Here is a 22,064-nt window from a genome sequence, read left to right as displayed (position 1 = left end):
TGTAACATTGGTGCCCCTCCAGTCAGTTGAAGTAGTGAAGAAAGTGTTGGGCCAAAATTCAAAGCTCGCCATTTACTTACACATCCATGTTCAAACTCTCAATATGGTCAAGAGAAATGAATCACGAGTGAAAGATTGGGAGACATTAAACACATGAGTGAGCATTCTCCAGTTTTACTGGGCTTGGCCTAAGAGATTAAAGAGCTGCTTAAAGGGAAAGATACTTTCTTGGAACCTCCCTTTGGAGGAGTTCAGGGCTTGTTTTACTGGCAGGACCTCTGTGAATTCTTCTAGTGTAAGCGGAAAACAATGGATGTTTGGATGGAAGGGTGTATACCTAGGGCAGACCTCAACCCAGTGAAGAATCTGGGGTAGAAACTAAATTTTTATGTAAATAACCAGCTTGAAACAAATTTAGTTTGAAGACAAAAATGTCTCCTCATATTGCAAGTTTAAAGATTGAAAGATCTAAATTTCATTTTAAACTGAACTCAACATTTTGAAAATAACATGGGCACATCGAAAATACACATGTTCAGATTTCTGGTGAAACCACAGGGTAGCACTGCTTTTTGCATCTGTTCTCATGAGCACTGCCCGGGCACTTAATGGATTTTTAAACAGGGTTATGAAAATCACTCCGTGTTTCAGTGGCTCGAATGGAATGGGATACAGCAAATCACATAAACTAAAAAGACGTTAACTGAGGGTACACGGTTTGTTTTGTTAAACTTCTTTTGTAGCCTTGGTTGCATTCTTTGTGCTGTTGCTGAAAGTAAAGAGATCTAAATGTAATGGCGCATGGTGAGCCAGGGCTTTCATTAGGAAGAAATGAAGCAGTAACATCCTGAGACCTAAAACGGCGCTGCCAAGCTCATGGAATGCGAAACCTCAGCCGTTTCCCCTTCTCTTTGCCATTTCTCCCTCCTCTGTTTTCGTCTAAGTCCAGTCATCCTTTTTGCTCGCCCTCCCGTCTTTTCAACCGTCTCCTAAGAGTTGTCTTTAGTTAAGCTTCCATCGGCGTTATTAGATTAACATTCCTACCCGGTCTCGGTCACAGGCACAGTTATTTGAATGTGAATTCTTTCACGTACATCCAACCCCTCCCTTATATCAAGTGCAGTGAGAAGAGCGTCTCAAAGAGGTTGGAGAAAAGGAGCTGTGTGTGTGTGCAGGGTGTAAAAAATCTGCAGAGTAGCCCATGGGATGCCATCGCTTCAATAGGGGCAACTTTTGTTTTGTGTGCAAGCCCCAGTCCCTCCCACTCTTCTTTTTTTTCTCCTCTCTCTCCGTCTGTGCCAACAAAGAGGAGGGGTTGGCGGTCTGACAGACAGAGGCAACTGGAGAGCAAAAGAGGGAGCTGGTCCCACCCCACTTGATGCCAGAGATAGAGGGAAAGACATTTACCCAATCACTGAAAGCTGCTACATTCCCAGCTTTTGCTGCTATGCCTGGAAACCCCAACCCCCAGTTCTCCCAACCCTGGAGGTGTTTGTTTCTTTGCTACCTAAACTTTGTTAGGTGGTGTTCAGGTTCAGATCCTCCTTCATGTCTTTCCTTAAGCACCCCCCCCCCCGCCACCACCCTCCCATCCACCCCCACCCATTCTTGATGAAAAGGAGCGATTCTTACTTTGTCCTCCATGTCTCATCAATCGGCACATGAATAAAACATCTCTGTTAGATGAGAAATCCCTGTCCTCTCTGGCCAGCCTCAGATACAATTACACTGGAGATTAGGTGACTTCTCTTTCAAAATAAAAGCATTCGTTTAAAAAAAATCATTTGAAGCATCACCTTCAATACCTGCCGAAAACATTTATCGATGGTGTGGCTGATTTGTAATGTATTTGACCGTTTTATGTGTTTTTTCAAGTTGTTGGGGGCGGGGGGGGAGGCAACGTGTACTTTAAGCAAAATATGTGGCAAGGTCCTGCAGATTTCTGTAAAACACCAATATTTTCCAAACATATCATCATTCAAAACTTAATTTGTTTATTATGCACAAGTGACAATTTGTTTGGTATTTAATAACCTATAAGCCTGGACGACGTTTTGCATAACTCTGCATTCTTGTAAGCTCCATGCCTTTTCGAGGTATATTACAGTTTTTGCAATTTCTTTAGCTTTGAAGTGCAACTGTAAGTTGTAAACGTCTTCATCAGTATTAATCAGAGTTTTTCTTTTTAACTTGCAATTGAAGCTCTTGGTTAAGTCTAGTTATTATAGATTTGTATATAAACTGTATTTGAGTATTATAAGTGAATTTAAATAATCTTTTAATCATTCTCTGTTGGGTCAAAGTTAAATTAAAAGCACAGGTTAGATTAGTGACCACATTTAGGCACATGGTTTGCATTGTTTTAAGGACTATCAGCTGGCTGGGTTGACTCTCCGTATGTTTATCGTCTTATACGTATGACCTTTTTTGTACTAAGACTATTAGAACATTATGGGTCTTTCATATTTTCCCAGTCTTCAAAATAGTGGAACAAATCGGGAATTATACAAAACACTAAGTTATTTGTAGATTTGTATATAATAATAATAATAATAATAATAATAATAATAATAATAATAATAATAATTATTATTATTATTATTATTATTATTATTATTATTATTATTATTAGTAGTAGTAGTAGTAGTAGTAGAAGTAGTAGTAGTAGTAATAATATTTTTTAAATGCTTTGCTTGGAGAAGTATTGTTGCAAACCTGGCAGTTTTATTCTTAACATAATTGGTGTGCAATTTGTATTTTAATTTACCTTCAACAATGGTGCAATAGGATTTTGTTTCGGAAACAAAATCAATGTGTAAATATCAATAGTTTAAATTTTTCTTTTGGCTTTAACTAAGCAATTCCTAAATATTATACTTCCAGTATTAGTGAAGACATTCTTGTCAAACCATCTCTTCATAATCATTGTCTCCCTTTGCAAAATTATCCAGCAACTTGAATAAGACACAAATAGTCATAATTACTATTGAACACAACACAAGAAAGTGACAAGTCCAAAAACCCTGCTGTGCGGGGACAGCTTTGAGAAGCCCTGTTCCATCTTACGCGCACATCAAACCCGTAAAGCTGCCGGTCATAAACGCGCGCCGGGCCTTTTATTTTGAAAGAGCGTCGCCTCGCTTCCTGTGCGTCTGTAGCTAACCTGGAGCCGCTTGACGCAGCTGAGCAGAGGATGGCTGCCTGCGTCTGAGCTGCTGGCTCTGCGCTCACAGGGGGAAAACTCAGCGTAAATAAACAAGAAAAACGTGAGGAGCACGAGAAGAGAGGAGAACTTTTTCGACAGGAGGACATATCTCTCACACCGTTCCCCTGGAGTTTGTTCTTCCCCCCCATCTTAATACAGATCTTTTCAAAAACGAAGGGGGGATTTTGGACCATGCCCGCTGAAGTGAAACAGGTTAGTGTTGCTGCGTCTGGCGCTCTCATCGTACCCTCAGCCTCAATGACTAGTCTTGGTTTCCTTCTAATTCTTTAGACTGTTTCAGGTTGTTCACGTTTTTTTGTATCTCCTTTAGTGTCACTGTGCATTTTTTTTAATCCTGCGCACCCCCCTCCCCCCTACAGACACCATAGATCAGAGATGATGAGATTTATGGCTGGAGCGCATGCATGTGCAATGTTTTGCGCACATACACAGCGACTGCGCGCACACGCGTGCGTTCTAAGCGCGTATTTGTCTCTGTTGAACAAATTCTGCATACTTGGAGATCTCTTTAAACAGTCGTCCCCATAACACGCGTTTAGTAGCAGAGTGTCAGTGAGACGGATCACTGTGACTTATGAGTGCCCTGACACCTCCATAGGCTCGAGCATGTCACTGGCACCTATAGAGAGATGGGGCATGCTGTGAGGAATTGTTTCTTTCTCGATCGTGGCCTGCAAGGCTCTGAAAGAGCCCAGCTCGGGATTTATTGCCCATAGACTGTTGTGCCAAATGTGTGAGAAGCATGGGCACTGCGCTCTTTTTGTCCTGCACTTGCACAGATACCACAGGAATGAGGCTTTTTTTTTCTCCTTTTCTTTTATTTCTTTCTTTGCCACAGTGAGTTTGTTACCGTGTCTGTCTGTGTGTGGGCGTGTGCGTACCAGGGCATGATGTGGATACATCACTGGAAGCCGTTTCCTCTGTTTGAAGAGCATCCACGGGCTGCCTACACCAACTCAGTCTTCTTTTTTGCCGCCAAGCTTGGCAGCGCTCAGATGAATTAAAAAAAGCAAAGTCGACTCAAAAAAAACAAAAAAAATGTGAGTGAGAGAAACTATGTTTTAAACAAGGTCAACTTGTCATGTGTGGTGCGAGGGGTGGAGCTGCACATTCTGTCAGCTTGCCACATTGCTCTGATAATGACTCCTCAACAGAGGCTTCAGTGGTTGAGTGCTACCTGACGGCCGGAGCTGGCTTTTCTCACCCACAAACTCTTTGTTCTCTGCATCCAGCGCTCTCCGATAAGTTTCAAGGCGGCACTCGAGTGGGCCCGCAAGTGTGTGCAGATGAACTAAAGGTATGGGAAAGGTTGCCCGTTAGAACCCGGGCCCAGCATGCCAGTAAGTTGAGACTGTGTTCACTCCGGCTGCAGGTCAGGTCCTCACGCTGCGGCCCGGAGCAGCAGCTTTGTGGGGTGACCTTTTCAACTCTGATGAGCATTCTTAAACTGTAGCTGCGGTCGCCGCGTATTCAAGTAACGCCGACAGTGTCTTGCACAGGCCATTCATCACAATACGGGAACAGAACTCCAGGTATTTTATTTCAGCTTCATGTGATTGCCCAACACAAAGCTGTTGTGTTACTGTGAAGTGAAAAAAAGTTAAATTTTTTTTCAAATGACAATCTGAAAAGTGTATATTGCATAGGTAGCATCCCCTGGGTGAACATTTTAAGGAGCCCCTTACAGCTGCAGGTCTCTACCATCATCTAGAGACGGATCATTTTTGCCAATTCAGCCTGTCATATTGGAGGAATTACACCAATCTGACCAAAAGAACACCAGCAGAACTACAAAAGTAACATCCCAATCATACACTTAGGTTGGGGGGAAAAAAAAAAAATCACTCGGAATTTGGCGTTATTCTAAGTAATTAATCACAGTTTTTAGTTTACAAACAAATTTTCACCCATAAAGAAACAGTACAATCTCCTGGCTGCTGTAAATGATAAATGATACTTTTTAAAACCTGCCACAGATTCTTCGTTGAATTAAGGTCCCGACATCGACTGGGCCATTCCCTCATTGAAACACGCTTTCACTGTATGTTCGCGGTCCTGTTAGAAGGTGAACTAACCCATGTCTTCTGCAGCCTCTAGCAGAAACTCTCCATGATTGCTCTGGGATCCTTCATCCATTTTCTATAAGCTCTAACCAGCTTGACTTTCCCTACTAGAGGAAAGCATCACCACAGTATGATGCTGAATGTGAATCTGTCATATCTCCTGTGTCCCCTGCCTAGCTTGTGGAACACCTAGACTTCTCATGGCTTTCTTTCTCGTCACCTTTCCATAAAGAACAAGATCTGTGAAATGCATGAGTAAAAGCTGTCAGATTGTTCCACATAAACTTTGAACTACACGCAGGCCAATTAGGTTACTTCTCAAGACACTTTAATGCAATGTTTTTCCCCCCCATGTATTGTCATATAAAAACATGCCACTCTTTGCAGATTTATTTGTAGGAATTTTACAAACCCTGTATAGTCTCGCTTCAATTATATGGTTATGCACCACTTAGTTTTGGTCTTTCACCTAAAATCCCAATACAATTCATTAATGTTTTTTTTTTTTCTTCTTTTCTTGAAAGCCGTATAAATGCACCAAAATGGATCAAAGTCAGCGTCCGCATTGTTGTTTTGGGTGTTGTTCCCCTTTATGGAACTGGAGCTGAGCTCATTTGAATTCCTTCCTACGGTCCCTTTATAGCAGCGGTGCTCCGCGCGGCCCCCCTCAAGATTTCCAGCCTTTAAATCAGTTGTTATCATCAGAGGAATATTGACAGCTAGGGGAATGAGACAAATACCGCCCCGCCTTGACCTTGTCTTAATGCTGCTGTGGCGCTTACAGTAAATTAGTTTTAGCCTGCTGAAGATTACTGGGTAGCCCACAATAAGTTGGGGGAGCCTGCACCAGGCTGAGTTAAAAATAAAATGGCCTTTATTCGAGAGCTCGGCTGGTTGGGTAGGGCCCGAATCCTCTGAATTTAGCTGCAGAGGCTGAAGCATGTCGGGTTCATGAAAAATAGAAGAACAGATTTGTCGTGAAGGGGTGGGGGGGAAAGAAAACATTATAAATAATCCAGTAGTCGTCATCTTGCCAAGGCCGCGCAAAACCTGACTTCACTTTTTCTCCACAAGCTCGAGGAACTCGTCTGAATAACAAAATAATTCATCTGTGATTCAGCCAAAGACTAAAGGGAGGTCTTGTCTGTAGGCGGCGGGGTACTGCCAGATTCCTGACAGCAAGCAGAGGTTTCAGCCGCTGAGCGTTCTCCCGTCTCTCTGATGCTTTTTGGTTTCTTACCAAAATTAAAAAGCTGTCACAGACGTCTTTCTGCAGGGGTGTTTTTGTATGACAGCTCAAAGGTCCCTGGCTGTCTCTTTCCACTCCTTTCCCCAGGCTTCTCTTATGTGACTAAAGAAGATGGAGCACAGATCAATATTTGAAGACATGTAGAGCATGAGGAGTGCCATTGTTGTGGGAGTGGGAGGTCGTTCAAGAACGATGCCAATGACCGGAAACATATGAGGGCTCAATAGCTGCACAGAGTCCATTAATGCACTGGGGGCTGGGTGGACAATGGGGGTCTCCCGGAGTCTGGATTGCTGTGGTGTTTTGAAGGCAAGCGTGTTTGGAGGAGGTTTGATTACATGGTACTGCAAGCCTGGTGACGCTCGGTGACTGGTTGTACCAGATGGCATTCCCATCGTGCAGTCTATTCATGCATCTCATACCATGCCTTGACATGTCACAGTATCTCCCTCCATGCACGCCACCTACCTCTTTTGATGTTTACCAACTTAATTTACAAGAAGAAAGCTGACACGGTCTATGTACATTCACAGGAAGATCACCTTACCACCAACACCCTTACATAAAACCCACAGCTTTGTTCTCATAAGTGGGCCACCTAATTGTTTAATATGACAAATTTCTAAATTTGAACATATCTTATGGATTTATAGGTAGAGTGTCATTTTATGTTAAGCTCGCAAGATGAGATGAGACACAATTTTACAAGATTTTACAAGATGTTTAATATTTCTGGGAAAAGAAGCTGTGATCACTGAAGAATATTTCACTCCTTGTTTGACTGGCCTCACTTCTATTAATCTAAGGTGGTCCTAATGTAAAAAAAAAAAGCCATCCTTTTTTGAAAAAGTGAGTGAAAGATTGTTAGAGGAGCAATAAGTGTTATTTCACCACTAGGTGCGCTGTTGAGCACTGTCTGTAGACCAAAACAAGATGTGTGGCAAGCCACATCTCTGTACGTTACAAACTTAAGCACCAGACCAGTTATCTGTTTCAATTTTACATTTTTTTGTCAAAAAATGAATGCCCTGAATGTATGCGTTGATCATGGTGGGCAGCTCACAAGCCCACCGGGCTGCATTAAACAAAGCTAACTGTGTTAGCAGGGCTACCGGCTACTCACCTCACAACAGTAACATCTGGCCCATCGCTGGTCAAACTCCAATTAACCCACATGTCACAATTGTAGCATTACATTGAATGGACACAACATTGCAACAAAAGTCTAACAAGACTGTAACACCAACAAAAATAAATATTTGACTTCATGCTATTACTCACCAGTCCAGAGGAGAAAAGCTAGCTCAGAGTCAAACTGGAGCTGTTTCTGCTCTCAAAATGCTCTCTACTGTAGAAACATGAGGCCAAGGTTGATCAATGTTTTCTATTTCCTGATCTGACAACTTATTTGCCAAAGATGTTGTGACGTTGTTTTTTTGTGGTGATAATGGGTCCTGACCGTCTGTGGGTGAAACACGGCGGTAGCGTTTTACTAGTGAGGGAGGGGCTAAGCCTTGAATGGCAGCTATTCACGTGGACTTACATGCATGTGTGGCCGGCCCGGCTTTGTAAACAAGAGACTGGAGAACAACACAGAGAGATGGTGTGCAACGTCATACCATAGACCAGTGGTTCCCATACTTTTCTTTTTGGGTCCCCCTGGGATTTACTCATTTTATTTTTAAAAATTTTTGAAATCCCCTGGGATTCAAAAGAACCCCCCCCCCCCTCCATCCACACCCCCGCACACAATCTTTTCGACAGTTGAACAAAGAAAATTGAACTGTAGTAAAATATATAAATATAAAATGCAATCTTCTTTAGATCACAAAACTACCACTTTTAAATTGTTGTTGTTTTAAGTTTAACTGTGTAATTGAATTCAAAATTGCCTTAAATATATTTATTTCGAATAACCTCTCAAAATTGGTCATTTTTCCAGTTCATTTTTACATGCCCCCCTTGGAATTACGCCAGGCACCCCTAGGGAGCGCATCCCCCGACTTTGAGAACCACTGCCATAGACCATTTAAAAAGGTGCCTTTAGTTCTTCACGTCACAATTTTTTATTCTTTCTATTTAATATGATGACATTTTGCTTATTGCTCCTTTAAGTCTTGTTTTTGAGAACCCATGTTCAGTGTAGAAGTATCAAGTGTGGATTTGATCAACATTAGTGCTTAAGATTTCCCAACATAATCAAATGCAAAAAGAGCCCTTTGAGTTCAGATCAAACCAGATGCTACAAAGCCCCCAAACTTAGTGTTTTTAGCGACTGGACCTGACTTGGACTAGGGATAATCCAATCTCTTAAAAAACTGTGAAACAAACCTTTATAGTGCTGATGGGAAGATACAAACCAGATGTTGGTGGCTAACGGTTAACAAGCTGTTTCTTAGCTGTTTTTTTTTTCCCAATTGATGGTAAGTTCTCCACCAGCTGTTCTTCTTTCCAGTTTCTCCTGCTCTGATTGTTTAAAGGTGATGGAGGCTTCTTCACTGTTTATGAACTGTTTTAGCTGTTTTTAATATTCATCTCTGTCAACACTTGCATGGTCTCCCTGTGCATGCATGGGTTCTCGCTGGGTACTCTGGCCACTGTCCAAGAATATACTTGTTGGGTTAATTGGTCTCTTCTTAGGTGTGTGTGTGTGTGTGTGGATGGCTGTTTCTCCTGTGTGTCTCTGTGTTACCCTGTGATGGACTGGTGACCCGTCCAGGGTGTACCCTGCCTCCATCCCAATGGGGATAGGCACCAGATCCCACGACCCTGCATGCATAATGGAGTATAGACGATGGATGGATAAGTTTGTTTCCTTTATCTTGAATCTCGCAGAGTTTCATACCCACCGACGGTTAAGACAGACACACACAGAACTAAAGATAAACCCAAAATTATTCATTCCCGTGGCAGATTTGGATGTAAGATTATTTTCAATTCCCCTCATTGGCTTAACTCCACACGCCAATGATGGTTGACCTTCCAACCATCATTCTGAGAACCTTGTTGTGTTTCAAATAAACATGCCCTCAGGTTTCAGGAATTTACTCTGGGGTTACGTTGTGCCTCTTAGCCGTTGGAAGCACAGAGCTCCATCATCCCCTCTGCCTTGGCTCCGATTCTGTTTGTCCTAACCCATTTGGCTAGCTGACAGTGTGACCGATGAGGGCCTGCGCTCCCTCCCTCACTGTCCGACCACTGGCAAGAACCGTAATGCCCTCTCAGTTTTCATCATCACACTGATGGAATTAGAAAATAGGTGAGTGGCAGTAAATTGGAAGGCTGAAGCTCGGGCTGCAGGAGATGGATGCCTTCACACGGCTACCTTAGGAAGCAGCACAGGGGAGAAGAAGGGCCGCATTAATGAGATGGGAGCTTATTATCTTGCCTGAGCGGTTGCTTTTGTGTTGCCTGCTAAGTATCTCAGTGCACCTGCTAAAGATGTGCTTGTAGATTGCAGATATCATAAGGCCAGGACAAACACATATACAGTACTTCATACACAACATTTTTCCTCTCCCTTGTTAGTGACTATTTTGTCACTTGAGAGCATTTTTTTGTACTTTACCTTGTGCAAATATGCCAAATCCTTTAAAGGAACATGTAGATAAGGTGTCGGACAAGTCTTGCATCGATACTCCAATGCACGCACGTCCACATGCCGAAGCCTCCAGAGGAACAGCACTGGGGTCTTTGGCTTGTTTAATCTGTTTTGTCTGTGGGCTATAGACACTGTAGCTTCGTTTATAAGGGATCGGGTTTCAGGTTCCCCTAACTATGTCCGATAAACAGCCTCCTATCTCAGATACTGGAAGCCAGCAGCAGCAGCAGCAACAACTGTGTTTTTCGATCGGGTGGATAAGAAAGCCACTTGGCCTGGAGAAATGAGCGATGTCTCTGTCACAGTGATGGAGGGGGAGCAAAAAGCTGGGGATTCAGAACTCACCAGCCTCTTTCTGTAAAGTCCTGCTCAAGTTCACTTTGAGACAGTCAACATTCAAGAAGCTTTATTGTCATTATGTGTCACTATAATACATTTTTAGATGACGCAGTGATGACGGTGTATGACTTTCTTCTCATTACTCAGGCCTAATTATACTGAATTAAATTACCTTTAATTTCATCAATAGGAAATAAACAAACTTCCAGATATATGTACATAAACACTACAATGGACAATGCCAGTTAATTGAGATTAAGTATTAAAGTGGGATCCATCTTCCTTTTCATCCTGTTCATCCCAATCGCAACTGCTATTTGGGATCTTTCAATAAGCAAAGGGATGGATTCTGGGGCCCGGTTTCTTTTTTTAAAAGAACCAGGGCTTTCCTGATACTTATAGGTTGTTCATAAAGGCTCCACCCATTATGTCTTGCAGCTGAGAACCTTTTCGAGGGGCCCTGAGGGGGGAAGGTCAGCGCATTCATAAAGCCTTCCTTAACCAGAAATGCAAGAACAAACGCCTCTCTACGCCTCCCTTCTCTTTTTAGACCCCATCTGGTAACATCTGCACTGTATTGGTCGTACATGGAGCGGGTGTGGGGAAGCCAGAGGTGGTTCAAGCTCCTCTTCCATGTTTAGTCTAGAACTTTCTTTTGAGGCATTAGCCCGCTTCCTGTTCATGGGCTGGTCTGGAAGCAGGCAGGATAGCAGGCAAACCATTGATCCTCGATCATTGTACCATCTGTCTCATACTGGCTTTAGGGATTATTGATTCCCTCAAACAGCTCTTCAGTAGGGATCCATCTGACCCGGTGGAGCATTTGTCTGTGTAAGGAACTTGCATACATCATGCTTTATTCTATAGTCATCTCTTTCACAATTTTGTGATAACAAGCAACAAAAAAACTTCATTTTATGGATCATTTGGTCATTCACATCAAAAAAAATTTGTAACATCAGTTGCCATGTGAAAAAAAGCAGACATTTGTTTATGGGTGACATGTATTTGCTAATTAGGCAGATGTCGAACGGTCAGCTATGTATTCTGTGACCACGTTTTACTTTTTCTGCTATCTTATCGTCTATGATCAAACTGGGTGCAGGATGTACTCCTGAGGGTGACCAGAGTGACCACAACGAGGTGGATCGACTTCAATCCTCAGTCTGTGTCAACACCTCAGAGCTGGCTGCAGCTAAAGAACACGTGTAGATCACAGATTAAAAGCAAAATCTGAAAAGGGCAGCATAAAAACACTTAATATTGTTTAAATTGGTGATTGTGAGCGATTTTGTGTTTAATTTCAGCCATGAATAATAAACATGTTATGGAACAGCTGTGTAAGGTCAATCAAAAGTTTTAACCAGTGCTGTACCAGTACATCCACAAAGAGACCATCTCACACGATGAGTCTGCACAAAATATCACGCTTAACGAGAGAGAGCCAAAGCTTTTTTTTTTTTTTTTTTTTGCCGGTATTTTCACACACAAAAATCCCCATTAAAAAATCTTTTTCACGAATGGAGAATGTTCCACAAATTGCAAACTATTAAAGTTTCTGTAATTATTGTGTAGTACCCCAGTCCAGGTTTGACCAGTCAATATATTGTGTATTCCTTGCTTATCAATTTAAGATAGTTTTAATGGTAAAAATATTTAATTTTGTTTTCACAACTAGATTAACCTATATTGTATGCACATAGAGCATTGCGTGGTGCAGAGCTGGGCAGTCCAATACCTGGTCATTGGACTGTTAAGCTAAAAATAGCTAGCTAAAAATAGCTAGCGTTAGCCTGTGTTGCTCGGAGGTTTACTAACCTTTTTATGTTGCTCTCAAACATCGCGCATCAATTTATTATATACCATCTATGGTGTCTGTGTTACTGGTGTGTAGAAAAAAAGTATAAAATAAACGAACGACGCTTAGCCTGTTGAGGAGGGCGAGTAAAGCGAACTGTATCGTTAGCGTCTAATAGGTAAAGCTTTTCTTGCCCGATACCCAAACTGCTGCCACACAGACACCATTCCACAAAAAGTGGTGGAGGATTCCTCAATACTTAGTCAAAATAACAAGGCAGCTCAAGAACTATTTTCTCTCTTACTTCAACATTAGTCTCCAACGTAAATATAGTGTCAAGTTTAACGCTGAACGCTGATACTTTATCAGTCATGTGCTCCCATTAGCATGATTATGCTTGTTATACCTCTAATTTGAATGTTGATGTATTCATAATTTTACCTTAAATCAACATATTTTTGCAAATGTTTTGAAAAAGATATGGTCAACCGCCTTGACAAACATCAAGTTGCTTTATAGCTTGAATTTTCATCATTAGTTCCACTCAAACAGGAGGCTTGCATCGGTTCCATGCTATTTTTAGAAGGATGTCAGGAGAACCAGCGTATGAGAAACCAGAGTGCGTTTGACTATATGTCATGCTCACTAGTTCAGTCGAAGTGCCTGTTGGGTGCCTGAAGTGGGAACTGAACCGTTACTGACCCTACGGTGCTTCAACTGCACTGATGAGGTCCAGCACATCATTAGAATGCTGCTCTGAAACTCACAACACGTAGATCCTGCTGGAAATGTCGGTGGCCCCGAGTTCAGAGGGAAGAATAAAAGAGAATGGTGGAGAAGGATGGAGGGAAAGTCCAGACCGCTGTAAGCTGACCAGTCTCGCATCCCCCATCCCCCGTAGCAGCCTCAGCTCCAGCCAAAACACTGCAGACACGCAAACATTATGCTGACCTGTGGCAGGAGTTCAGCCAAACCAGAAACAGAACCTCCCAAAATAAAGAACGGAAAGAAAATACCGAAACGGAAAACAAGGCTCTGGTATTTTCAGCTCTTCTGATGCTCACTGCTAACAGCTTGACATTTTTTTTTTCTTTTTACAAGTGATACAGCTACCCGGTTCTCTGTCATATGCCATTAAAGATTTAGGCAAAGTATTGTCACGCATCTCATAATCCTCAGATATGTGCTCGACCCATTCCCAGAGAAGCCACTGGGGACCAACACGGTGATGACCCTCTTTGCACATTCCACAGGGCTTTATTGGGCTGTCTAATGAACCTCTGCTGCATGCACGGCTGGTGCTGGCCTCACAAAAACACCGTCTCACCCCCTCATATTGAATTTGTTTGGAATGAGTAACGGGCTGTGAAGTGAAGCGCGCTGTAACGCTGATCTGTACCAGCCAGGTCTGCAGATACGGAGGGACAGGTGCCAGCCGTGCAGCGGAAAGGTGCTGCGCTTAACACTCGCTGCGCTGGATCGGATGGCGCGTAGCCTCGGCCAAGTGTCCTAGGCTTTAAGAGCTGCCAGCATCCTGTTGCTCCAGCCAAGCAGGCTTTTAATTTAGTAATAGAACATAGTGTTTGTGTAGTTTTTTTTTTTTTTTCTGAAGAGGGGGCAGTGGAAGCATGGAAAGAAGACATTGTTGATGAATTCATTTGCAGGTGCAATAGGATCAGCGCACTTTCTTTCAGCTGTAATAATCCCCTGCTTGATTAGTGGATGTCAGACGCAAGGGTATGCAGACCCAACAGAGAGCGCAAAGGCACATTCTCCCAACTGCAGTTGCAATTTTCTTTGTAGCCTTTATACTTTACCAGATTAGAGTTTACTATAGAGGGTGTGTTGTTGTTATGGGGTGGCTCTAATCGCACTTTTGCCTTTTTGACGAGATTTTAACTGGATAATGTTAGTCAAGTTAAGATGGTGAGGCTGTTAGCTGTTGAACCACTAACGGCCATTGTTTTCCATCATTTTTGTGGTGTGTGTGTCAAAGAACGACGGCAGCAGAGAGAAGGAAAAACCTTCTAGCCTCTGAAGTTCTGTCGGCATTTCTTTGTGGACTGAAAGGAAAAAGACGTATGTGAAGACTTCAACTTGAAATGTGTTGTTTCTGAAACATACCCAGGTCCTTTGCAGCCCATGTTTTCTTAACCGAACAGGACTGGACCTCACCAAAACACTGCAGCGGATATTTATTTCCCTGCTGCTTCTTTAGGGTTGCTGGTGGTTACCAAGCTGCTTTCCTAGATCCCTAGAGATTAAAGGGGGGGTGGGGTGCTCAGTTTAACAACATTATTGGTGTGCAGATGTAATAAAGCGTGTTTCTTTTTCATTTCTTCTTTCCTTTTGTACTTCCCTGGACTCGCGATGTGTGGAAAAGCATGCTATAAACCCAGCAAAGTCTGAGTTAAGCAAATAAGGCCTGTTGACACAGACCTCCTCGAGTTCCCAAATTCTTTCCATCATATTCTGGTACAGTTAAGAAAGGCCTTATCCAATCAAAACCCACTCTCGGTCTGCTTTGTGCTTTCTCTCGTTTGGATCCGACTCTGTGTAAATTTGGGGGGGGGAGAGCGCAGGGGTTAAAGGAGTGGCCAGCTGCAGCTTCTGTTGTTCCGGTCTCAACGGAGCACGTAGTGGGGGGGTTCGGGGTCACGAGCGGCTACATTCCAGACTCTCGTTGTCAGATGGGAGCACTTTAGAGCTGAAGCATTCCAGCTCCAAGCCTTAACCCACTTCCCCTGTTTTCCATGTACCGCTTCTCGGCTCTTCGAGCATAACCTGTGTGAAACACCGTGCCTAAATGAGACTGCTGGTTTCAGTACCAGGCCAGCAGAGCACTCAATGCCCTCATTGTGCATCGCACAAACGTCACTTATCCGGGGTCCACTGGTCACGGGGGACCTGTCCCGAGCGCGGCCCTTTCTCTGAGCTGCTGTGTTCTCATATCGCCCGTGTTGTGACCTTGACATGGCCTTGGTAAAGTCTTTTACTGCTAATGGTGACGAAAGCCTTGTGCGAGAGGAGTTCCCATTGCCTCCCCGAAACCCCAGATCCTCACAAAGAAGCAGCCACGACAGGAGTTTGAGGGAGTAGCCATAATTAGAATGGATGCTTTACTGTAGTGTTGTGCGTTAGCGCTGGCAAGTAAGGGACACGCTTGTCCACGTTCCAAAATCAGCCCCAAAGTCCATTAGTCGTCAGGTGTCAACAGAAAAACAAAATTATCAAATGGATTAAAAAAGCGTTCCTGGTTCATTGATTTGAACCCCTGGCAAGTCATCCTACGTTATCAAACTGATGCGAAACCTAATTCCATTACTACTGTGCTGAATATTGTTACCTTGCACAGTTTTGAACTAATTTTACAATCTCAAACTTCTTTTTTTGAAAAATTTCAGACTGTTTGGGATTGAATGTGGTATACTAACAAAGAAAGGCATGATTATAATTGGTAGAAAATTTATACACGGCTTTTAAGGATGTTTTTTTTTTTAACAAATACAAATCTTAAAAGTGCATTGCGTAGCTGTGCTAAACCACTCTGAGTCAGTACTTTGCAGAACCACTTTTTGGGTTGAAGTATTGAGAGACTCAGCATTTTTGTCCAATGTGTTTGTTTCTTTTTCTTTCTACATATTAGCTAAAGATCAGCCAGATTAGATGCAGAGCGCCTGCAAACATACATTTCTGTATCCCTGTTGCCACCGATTCCAAGTCGGATTTAGGTCTGAACTTTAACTGGGCCACTCTAACACATGTATCTAGTATGCTTTTACTTAAACCTTCCCTTTGTAACTCTGGCTGTAGTCTTTTACTGCCTTGACCAAGTTTTATTTCCAGGATTGCCCTGCTTTTAGCTCCAGCCATATTCCCATCAACTGTTTTTTCTGTCCCTGCTAAAGAAAAGCACCATGTTTTACTATGAGGATGGTGTGTTCAGGATGCTCTCCAATATTAGTTTTTTTCACTACACAAATCAATGGCCAGAACATTTAATTTCCATCAGATCCCATTGTCATATCTGCAGTGTCTGCAAACAGAACTTCTGTCTTTCTTTAACAATGGTTGTTTTTTTCTCGCTACAGCTTCTTTAATAGCCAGATTCATTAATTACAGTACTAGTATTTGTGCTTTTGACACAATCTCCCACCTGAGCTGTGAATCTCTGCAGCTGCTCCACTTCTCTCGGTCCTTTTCAGCTGATCCTCTATTTTATACTTTAAAGTAAATCGAGGTATATTCTGTACGTTAATTAGGTGCCTTCTGAAGGCAATTGGTTGCAGTAGATTTTATGTAAGTGCATTAGAGGCGAGAGAGCCGAACACAAATGTTTGCCACCCCCATCAGATGCAGTAGTTTTCCTTCATCTTCCCTTTATGATCTGCTACACTGTCTGGCTCGATGGCGAGAAATTCCCAATAACTCTAAAGCTTGTGGTTTTAACATGATCACAATACAAACAAAATCAAGGGGCATGCCGTTCCCAAAGCCATGTATGTGTGAATTGATATTTTTATGAATTACCAACCTGTCTGAAATGAGGTCGTTGCCACAGCTCTGTGAGTTGGATACTATGATTTTGGGGCTGCTTTCAAAGGGAAGGGTTTATGTCCCCCTGCCAGGCCGTGGTGTGGAAATCACACTGGGAACGTACACAGAGGCCGACCTGAAATGACAAGCCGTTCCCCCGTTCTTTAAAGTCGGAGGCTTGCAGGGGAGCTGGCGTGATCTCTCTCTCGCTCTCTCTCTCTCTCTCGCTCGCTCCAAGCCTCCAGCGCCAAGCGTCACAAGCTGCGGCTGCTGCTGCTGTTCTCCGCTCCGGTCTCTGTGGCAAAAACCAGCCTCCTGTTTTGTTTCTCTCCAGCAAACCTTATTAACTCCTCCTCTAGGCCAAACTCTCCTTCCTCTCCTCCAACCACTGCTACGTGTGTAGAGAAGTCATCCCCTGCTTTCCCTCGTTTTTTTTATTTTTATTTTTATTTTTTATTTCCAATGTGTGTATGTTCCCTCAAATTGCGGATGTCTGGATGCCAGTTTGCTGCACATGCTCGCTCAGAAGTAAATTTAAAAGTCAAACCTGAGCGCGCTCTGACTGCTTTTAGGTGGCTTTAGGAGTCTGGAAGCGATTGACTGCAGACATGGCCTCTCCAGGGAGAAGCTGATATCTGCAGGATGGTGTGTAAAGCCGGCTTCCTTTCTGTGATGTTTACAACCTGAGCGACTCTGCGTGCGCACAGCGAACGCTGATGTTACAGAGGCTGCGACGTACAGAGTCCTCCGTATATTTGGCAGCGTCTGTGAACTTTGCAGGCAGCAGCACTGCAGTATTGTGCATCGGGTTGGTGAAGTGGGTCACCCCCCCCCCCCTTCTGTGGTGCTGAAACTCCTGTTTTCTCCCACAAGACGATGGTTGAGGCCAGGAGGAATCGTCCGCAAGCGGCTTTTGTTAGGACTATGACTGCGCACTTTTTTTTTTTTTTTTTTTTTTGTCCCACGTGAATCTATAGTCTTAAAACAGCTGTAGGATAGCAGCATGCAGAAACGCTGGCTCCCTCATGAGTTGATCGTGGAGTTCTAAATCTATTTTTACCCCCAAAACGCAGGCTGTGCTTATTGTACGGTAGGTTTCTGCCGTGCTGACCGCTGCCACAGGGGAGCCTAATTTGCTGAAGTGCAACCATCCTTTCAGCGGAATCCCGATCAATATTTTTGGGGCCGGATCCAGCACAAGCCAGTTGTGCACTCTTCAGAATCTCAGTCAAACTTACGGTTTGTTGCCACAGTGATTTTTTTTTTTTCTTCCTCACTTCTGGCTGGTGGTTACAGCCCGGCTGTGCTGACGGATGAGTGTTTGGCTGCTCATGGATCTTTCTGTCCTCCCTGGCAGGCGGAGCTGCCTTAATTGTTGCATGCCTCTGGAACGTGCCTCGCTAATAGAGCTGCTTGAGTTCCAATCAGTCAGCGCCGCTGCGTTTTCTCTCTCTTTTAATATCCCGCCTTTCGACAACTCGAGCTGCCTTGATGATGCAACAGAAAAATAATAAAAAAATGGCTTCAGCGGTGCTGTCTCGTCGCAGGACGCTGTGGCCCCGAGACACAATATCTCTCTTTCAAGCCTCTCGCCAACTGTGAAACCAGGATTCAGCAGTGATGATGGTTTTATGGTAATGTCTGCTGGGGATGTGTCTGTGGGTGCCACTGAGCTGGTCTCGTGCTTGAATAGTAACAAATTTGATGAAATATGACAACCGTTGAGTCAGACAGCTACAGATATTAATTTCTCAGACTGTGGGAGCCGGCGGTATTTCAGACTGGATGAGCAGGGAGTCTGTTTATATGTTATTGCTGAGAAAAAACCCCAAAGTTTTTTTTTTATTTTTGTTTTTTTTTATTTACACCGTCACTGATGCAGTTGCAGCTCCATCAAAGTCGGTTGAGTAGAGCCGCCAACTGGCTTCGACATCGCTGAGCACTGACTTAGGTGAAAGGTCGTGCATAAATGTCAGACCTGGAGAGGCTTTTCCCGTAATGCTTTAGAGATTTGCATAATGTGAGCTCAGTCCTTGTTCCTGGAGTTGTTGTGGCCTGAACTGGGAAAGCCACCATCCAGTGAAAGGCGATGAATCACTGCGGATTGTCCCACAAGTCTGCGGAGGGGATTTACCAACCTGGAACAGCGGCGTTCTCAAGTGAGTCATGATCCGTGCAACAAGCCCCCCCCCCCCCCTTCTGTCCGTCCTCCCCTACCGTCCTCAGTGTTCACTGCTCCGTCTCTAACTCGCTTTAGCAGTCCGACTAAAATGAGTGGAGATGAATTGAGGAGCTGCCAGGCGACCATTTTTGGCTGAAAACTCAAAAATCCAACAATCCGATCTTTTTCAAATGTGCCTAGTTAGCTATTTCCAGTGTCAGAGAGGTGTTTAAACATTAAGTCAGAAAATGCCCGGTGGTGCTAGTGGCTTTTATTCACAGTAATCATGCAGGTAAATGAGGAAAGTCACGTATGAAAGGTCTGACGCTCGGGAGTTGAACCCCACATGACTCAGTGGAGGACCAACAGCTTCCACATCACCACAACTCGGCCATTAAGAAGCTTTTTTAGAGGAATATTGTTATTGGAGGCACCTTGGCTCTTCATTCAGCCTGCTACAACAGAGCTTTTCCTGGGTGGGTGCCGGTCATTGTAATCCCTATTTTTTGCTCTTGCACTTTTATGCCCAATTTTTTGGGGTACAAAAACAGTCTGTCTTTCACTTCAGCTCGTTCCTACCTGGCGGGATGTTTTTGTCGAGGTGGTGAAGGACTGAATTTACTCATAGCTAAACACATTACAGCAACCTTGCTTTGTTTTGTCCTATTGAGCAGGTACAGCAGCATGATAACCCTTGGCCGTTGTCTGCGTTTGAATATTTTGGGTTTGAAAATGTTGACAGCCTTTTGCAGATGTCACATTTAAGGATCTGAAAGTATTAAATCATAGTTCTTAAAGAGGAATCGAATTAAGCTAAAATCGATATAGGCAGGCCAAAGCTTCACGAAAAGCCGACGGCAGAAATCAACCACGAGCCTCAGATCGGCGCTTCCCTAAATCAAACGGCATCATGTTCCATGCTGTTGGCCTTTTTCTGTCTCCTAATCTTTATTTTAACTCTGGAGGAAGTGATGAGACTCTTGGCGTGCAGATAAAACCCCTAACAGGCTGAGATGAGAGCACCTTGTCACCATATGGGTCGTGGAATTCCACAGCACCGCCGTCTGATCTCTGCAGCACGTTAGCAACCTTAAGGCCTTCTCTTTTGCAGGAAGGAAAATAGCAGCCCTCTCTCCATGTGGTCCTTGTCTTTTGCCGTGCAGCATGAAATTGACATTTGATGCCACTCGCAAAAGTTGTGTCTCCTGAAACTCTCACGCACCTCACCGGAAATCGGCGGTGTCTGTGTTGCTGTCCGAATACAGTTTGAGCAGTTTTGTGTCAGATGTAATAGCCCTGTTCCTGCGACGGTGGAAGCAGCCCGGTTGGCTGAGCTATTGTTCAGGGAGGTCCGGCGCAGACTTGCTGAACGGCCTCTGGTGATTCACAGCCGTCTGCTTCCCAGACTGACTGATGGCATCATGCCCAGCTAGTGAAAGGAGATTTAAATGAGAATGAAGCGTATTAATCATCAGTTTCAAGTTGCACATTTTGATCGGCTCCGTTTTTTGCCAAGTTTTGTCTGAGTTGTGAGTTTGCCAGTTTTCTTTGTTTCGGGTTAAAAATAGCAGTTGTTGCTTTCCCCACAGACAGACAGACGTGCCTTCAGTTGTACAACTGAGGATCCACAGCTTGTGTGACACAGCGTCGCTCTCGCTGCGAGACGTTATTTGTGTGGGCATCGGATCCAGGAGAAATACTTCCTGCCGTTACTTTTGAAGCTCAGAGGGTCTGTTGGCGACACGACACATTCATTTTTCATAAACTTTTTACAGTTTATTTTATTTTTTTTTGATTTTTTTAAAAAGACTGCGGATGTAGCTGTATGTCTGTTGCGTGATGTTTCTCCCTGCATCCCTCAGAGATAATCGGGAACAGGCCATTTCCTGTTTGATACATTCCGCAGGTTTAGCCGAGGTCCTCAGATATTCTCCCTGTTTGGACTTTGCTCACCGATTTAGTTGCAGACGGAAAAATGATGCTTTCATCATTTTGAGATATTGCCCGGTTTCTTCCTGAGTCCCGTGGACTAATGGGCTTTGGTCTGCGGATTCCAGTCCAACCCCCCCCCCCCCCCCCCCCCTCACCGGGCCATTTGCTGAGGCCCCACTGGGGCAGACAACAATAGAGTTCATATGAAATATTCGCCAATGGCTGGGGCATTCCAGAAAGCAGTTCATCTGTTGATCACAGCACTTAAGCGGTTAGATAAAAATCTGCTGTGACTGAGGGGAGAAAAGCATCTGCCCCGTGTCGCGAGGAGTCACAAATAAGATTCAGTGTTTGTTTCCTTATTGGACGTGTCTGTTTTGTTATCTTTTCCGGATGTCTGGTACGCTGCACTTACTGTACAGCTCAACACAGAACTGTAAATGTAGGCGGCTGGAGCCTTCGGAACATCAGAAGAGAGAGGAATAAGGTTATCTGCTTCTGGGAGAGTCAGGTTCTGGTGACAGCTTTACTTGTGTGGAAATTAACTACATAAACAAAAGTTACATTATGAATTGATTTTGTCCTGTCAAAGCCACAAAGATTAATGTATTTCATTGGGATCTACGTGGCAGAGCAACACAAAGGAGTTCATATTTCTGGGGGAGAAAAATCTGAAAAGCGAGTCAAACATATGTATCCATCCAATCCCCTTCTCCCTGATACCCCTGAATAAAATCTGTTGCTCCCAGTTGTTTTTTTAGACATCACCTATCAGTAGATGAAGTCCATCTGGGTGTAATTTTGAACCCAGTATAAATTGATTGAAGTAGCTTAACATTATGAAATATTAGCACAATTTCTGAAGGGTGGGCTGTTAGTCTATCATCAAAAAATGGAGAGTATGGCACAAACCTACCAAATCATGACCATCCACCTAAAGTAACAAGCTAGGCAAGGAGAATATTGATTAAAGAAGCGGATAAGAGGCCCATGGCGACTCTGGAAGAGCTGGAGACATCTCCAGCTCAGGTGGGAGAATCTATTGACCAAACAACTAAAAGCTGTGTATGTCACAAATGCGGCCTCTATGGAACAGTGAGAAGAATAGAGCCATAGTTTAAAGAAAGACAATAACAGCTGTGTGGTAATTTCTTTTAAA

The 22,064-nt window shown here is 43.6% G+C and overlaps 1 protein-coding gene across 12 annotated transcripts in view; it reads left to right on the top strand.

Moving 5' to 3' along the window:
- Nucleotides 1–22,064, top strand: part of arvcfb (ARVCF delta catenin family member b) — a 228,863-nt gene that overhangs the window by 79,267 nt on the left and 127,532 nt on the right. Inside the window, exon 1 of one of the 12 annotated variants that reach the window (XM_021323364.2) lies at nucleotides 3,171–3,418. The exons of 10 other annotated variants lie outside the window; for them this stretch is intronic. In XM_021323364.2, the coding sequence (XP_021179039.1) occupies nucleotides 3,398–3,418 (21 nt within the window). In that variant the 5' untranslated portion in view covers nucleotides 3,171–3,397. Of the gene's footprint in view, nucleotides 1–3,170; nucleotides 3,419–17,438; nucleotides 17,458–22,064 lie in introns of those variants that run through there. One more of the 12 variants, XM_021323398.2, reaches the window with a different exon arrangement.

This window comes from Fundulus heteroclitus, chromosome 12, assembly GCF_011125445.2.
Source record: "Fundulus heteroclitus isolate FHET01 chromosome 12, MU-UCD_Fhet_4.1, whole genome shotgun sequence".
In the NCBI taxonomy this organism is placed as follows: Eukaryota; Metazoa; Chordata; class Actinopteri; order Cyprinodontiformes; family Fundulidae; genus Fundulus; species Fundulus heteroclitus.
Note: the sequence above shows the minus strand (reverse complement) of the source record. Positions and strands in the feature narration are given on the sequence as shown.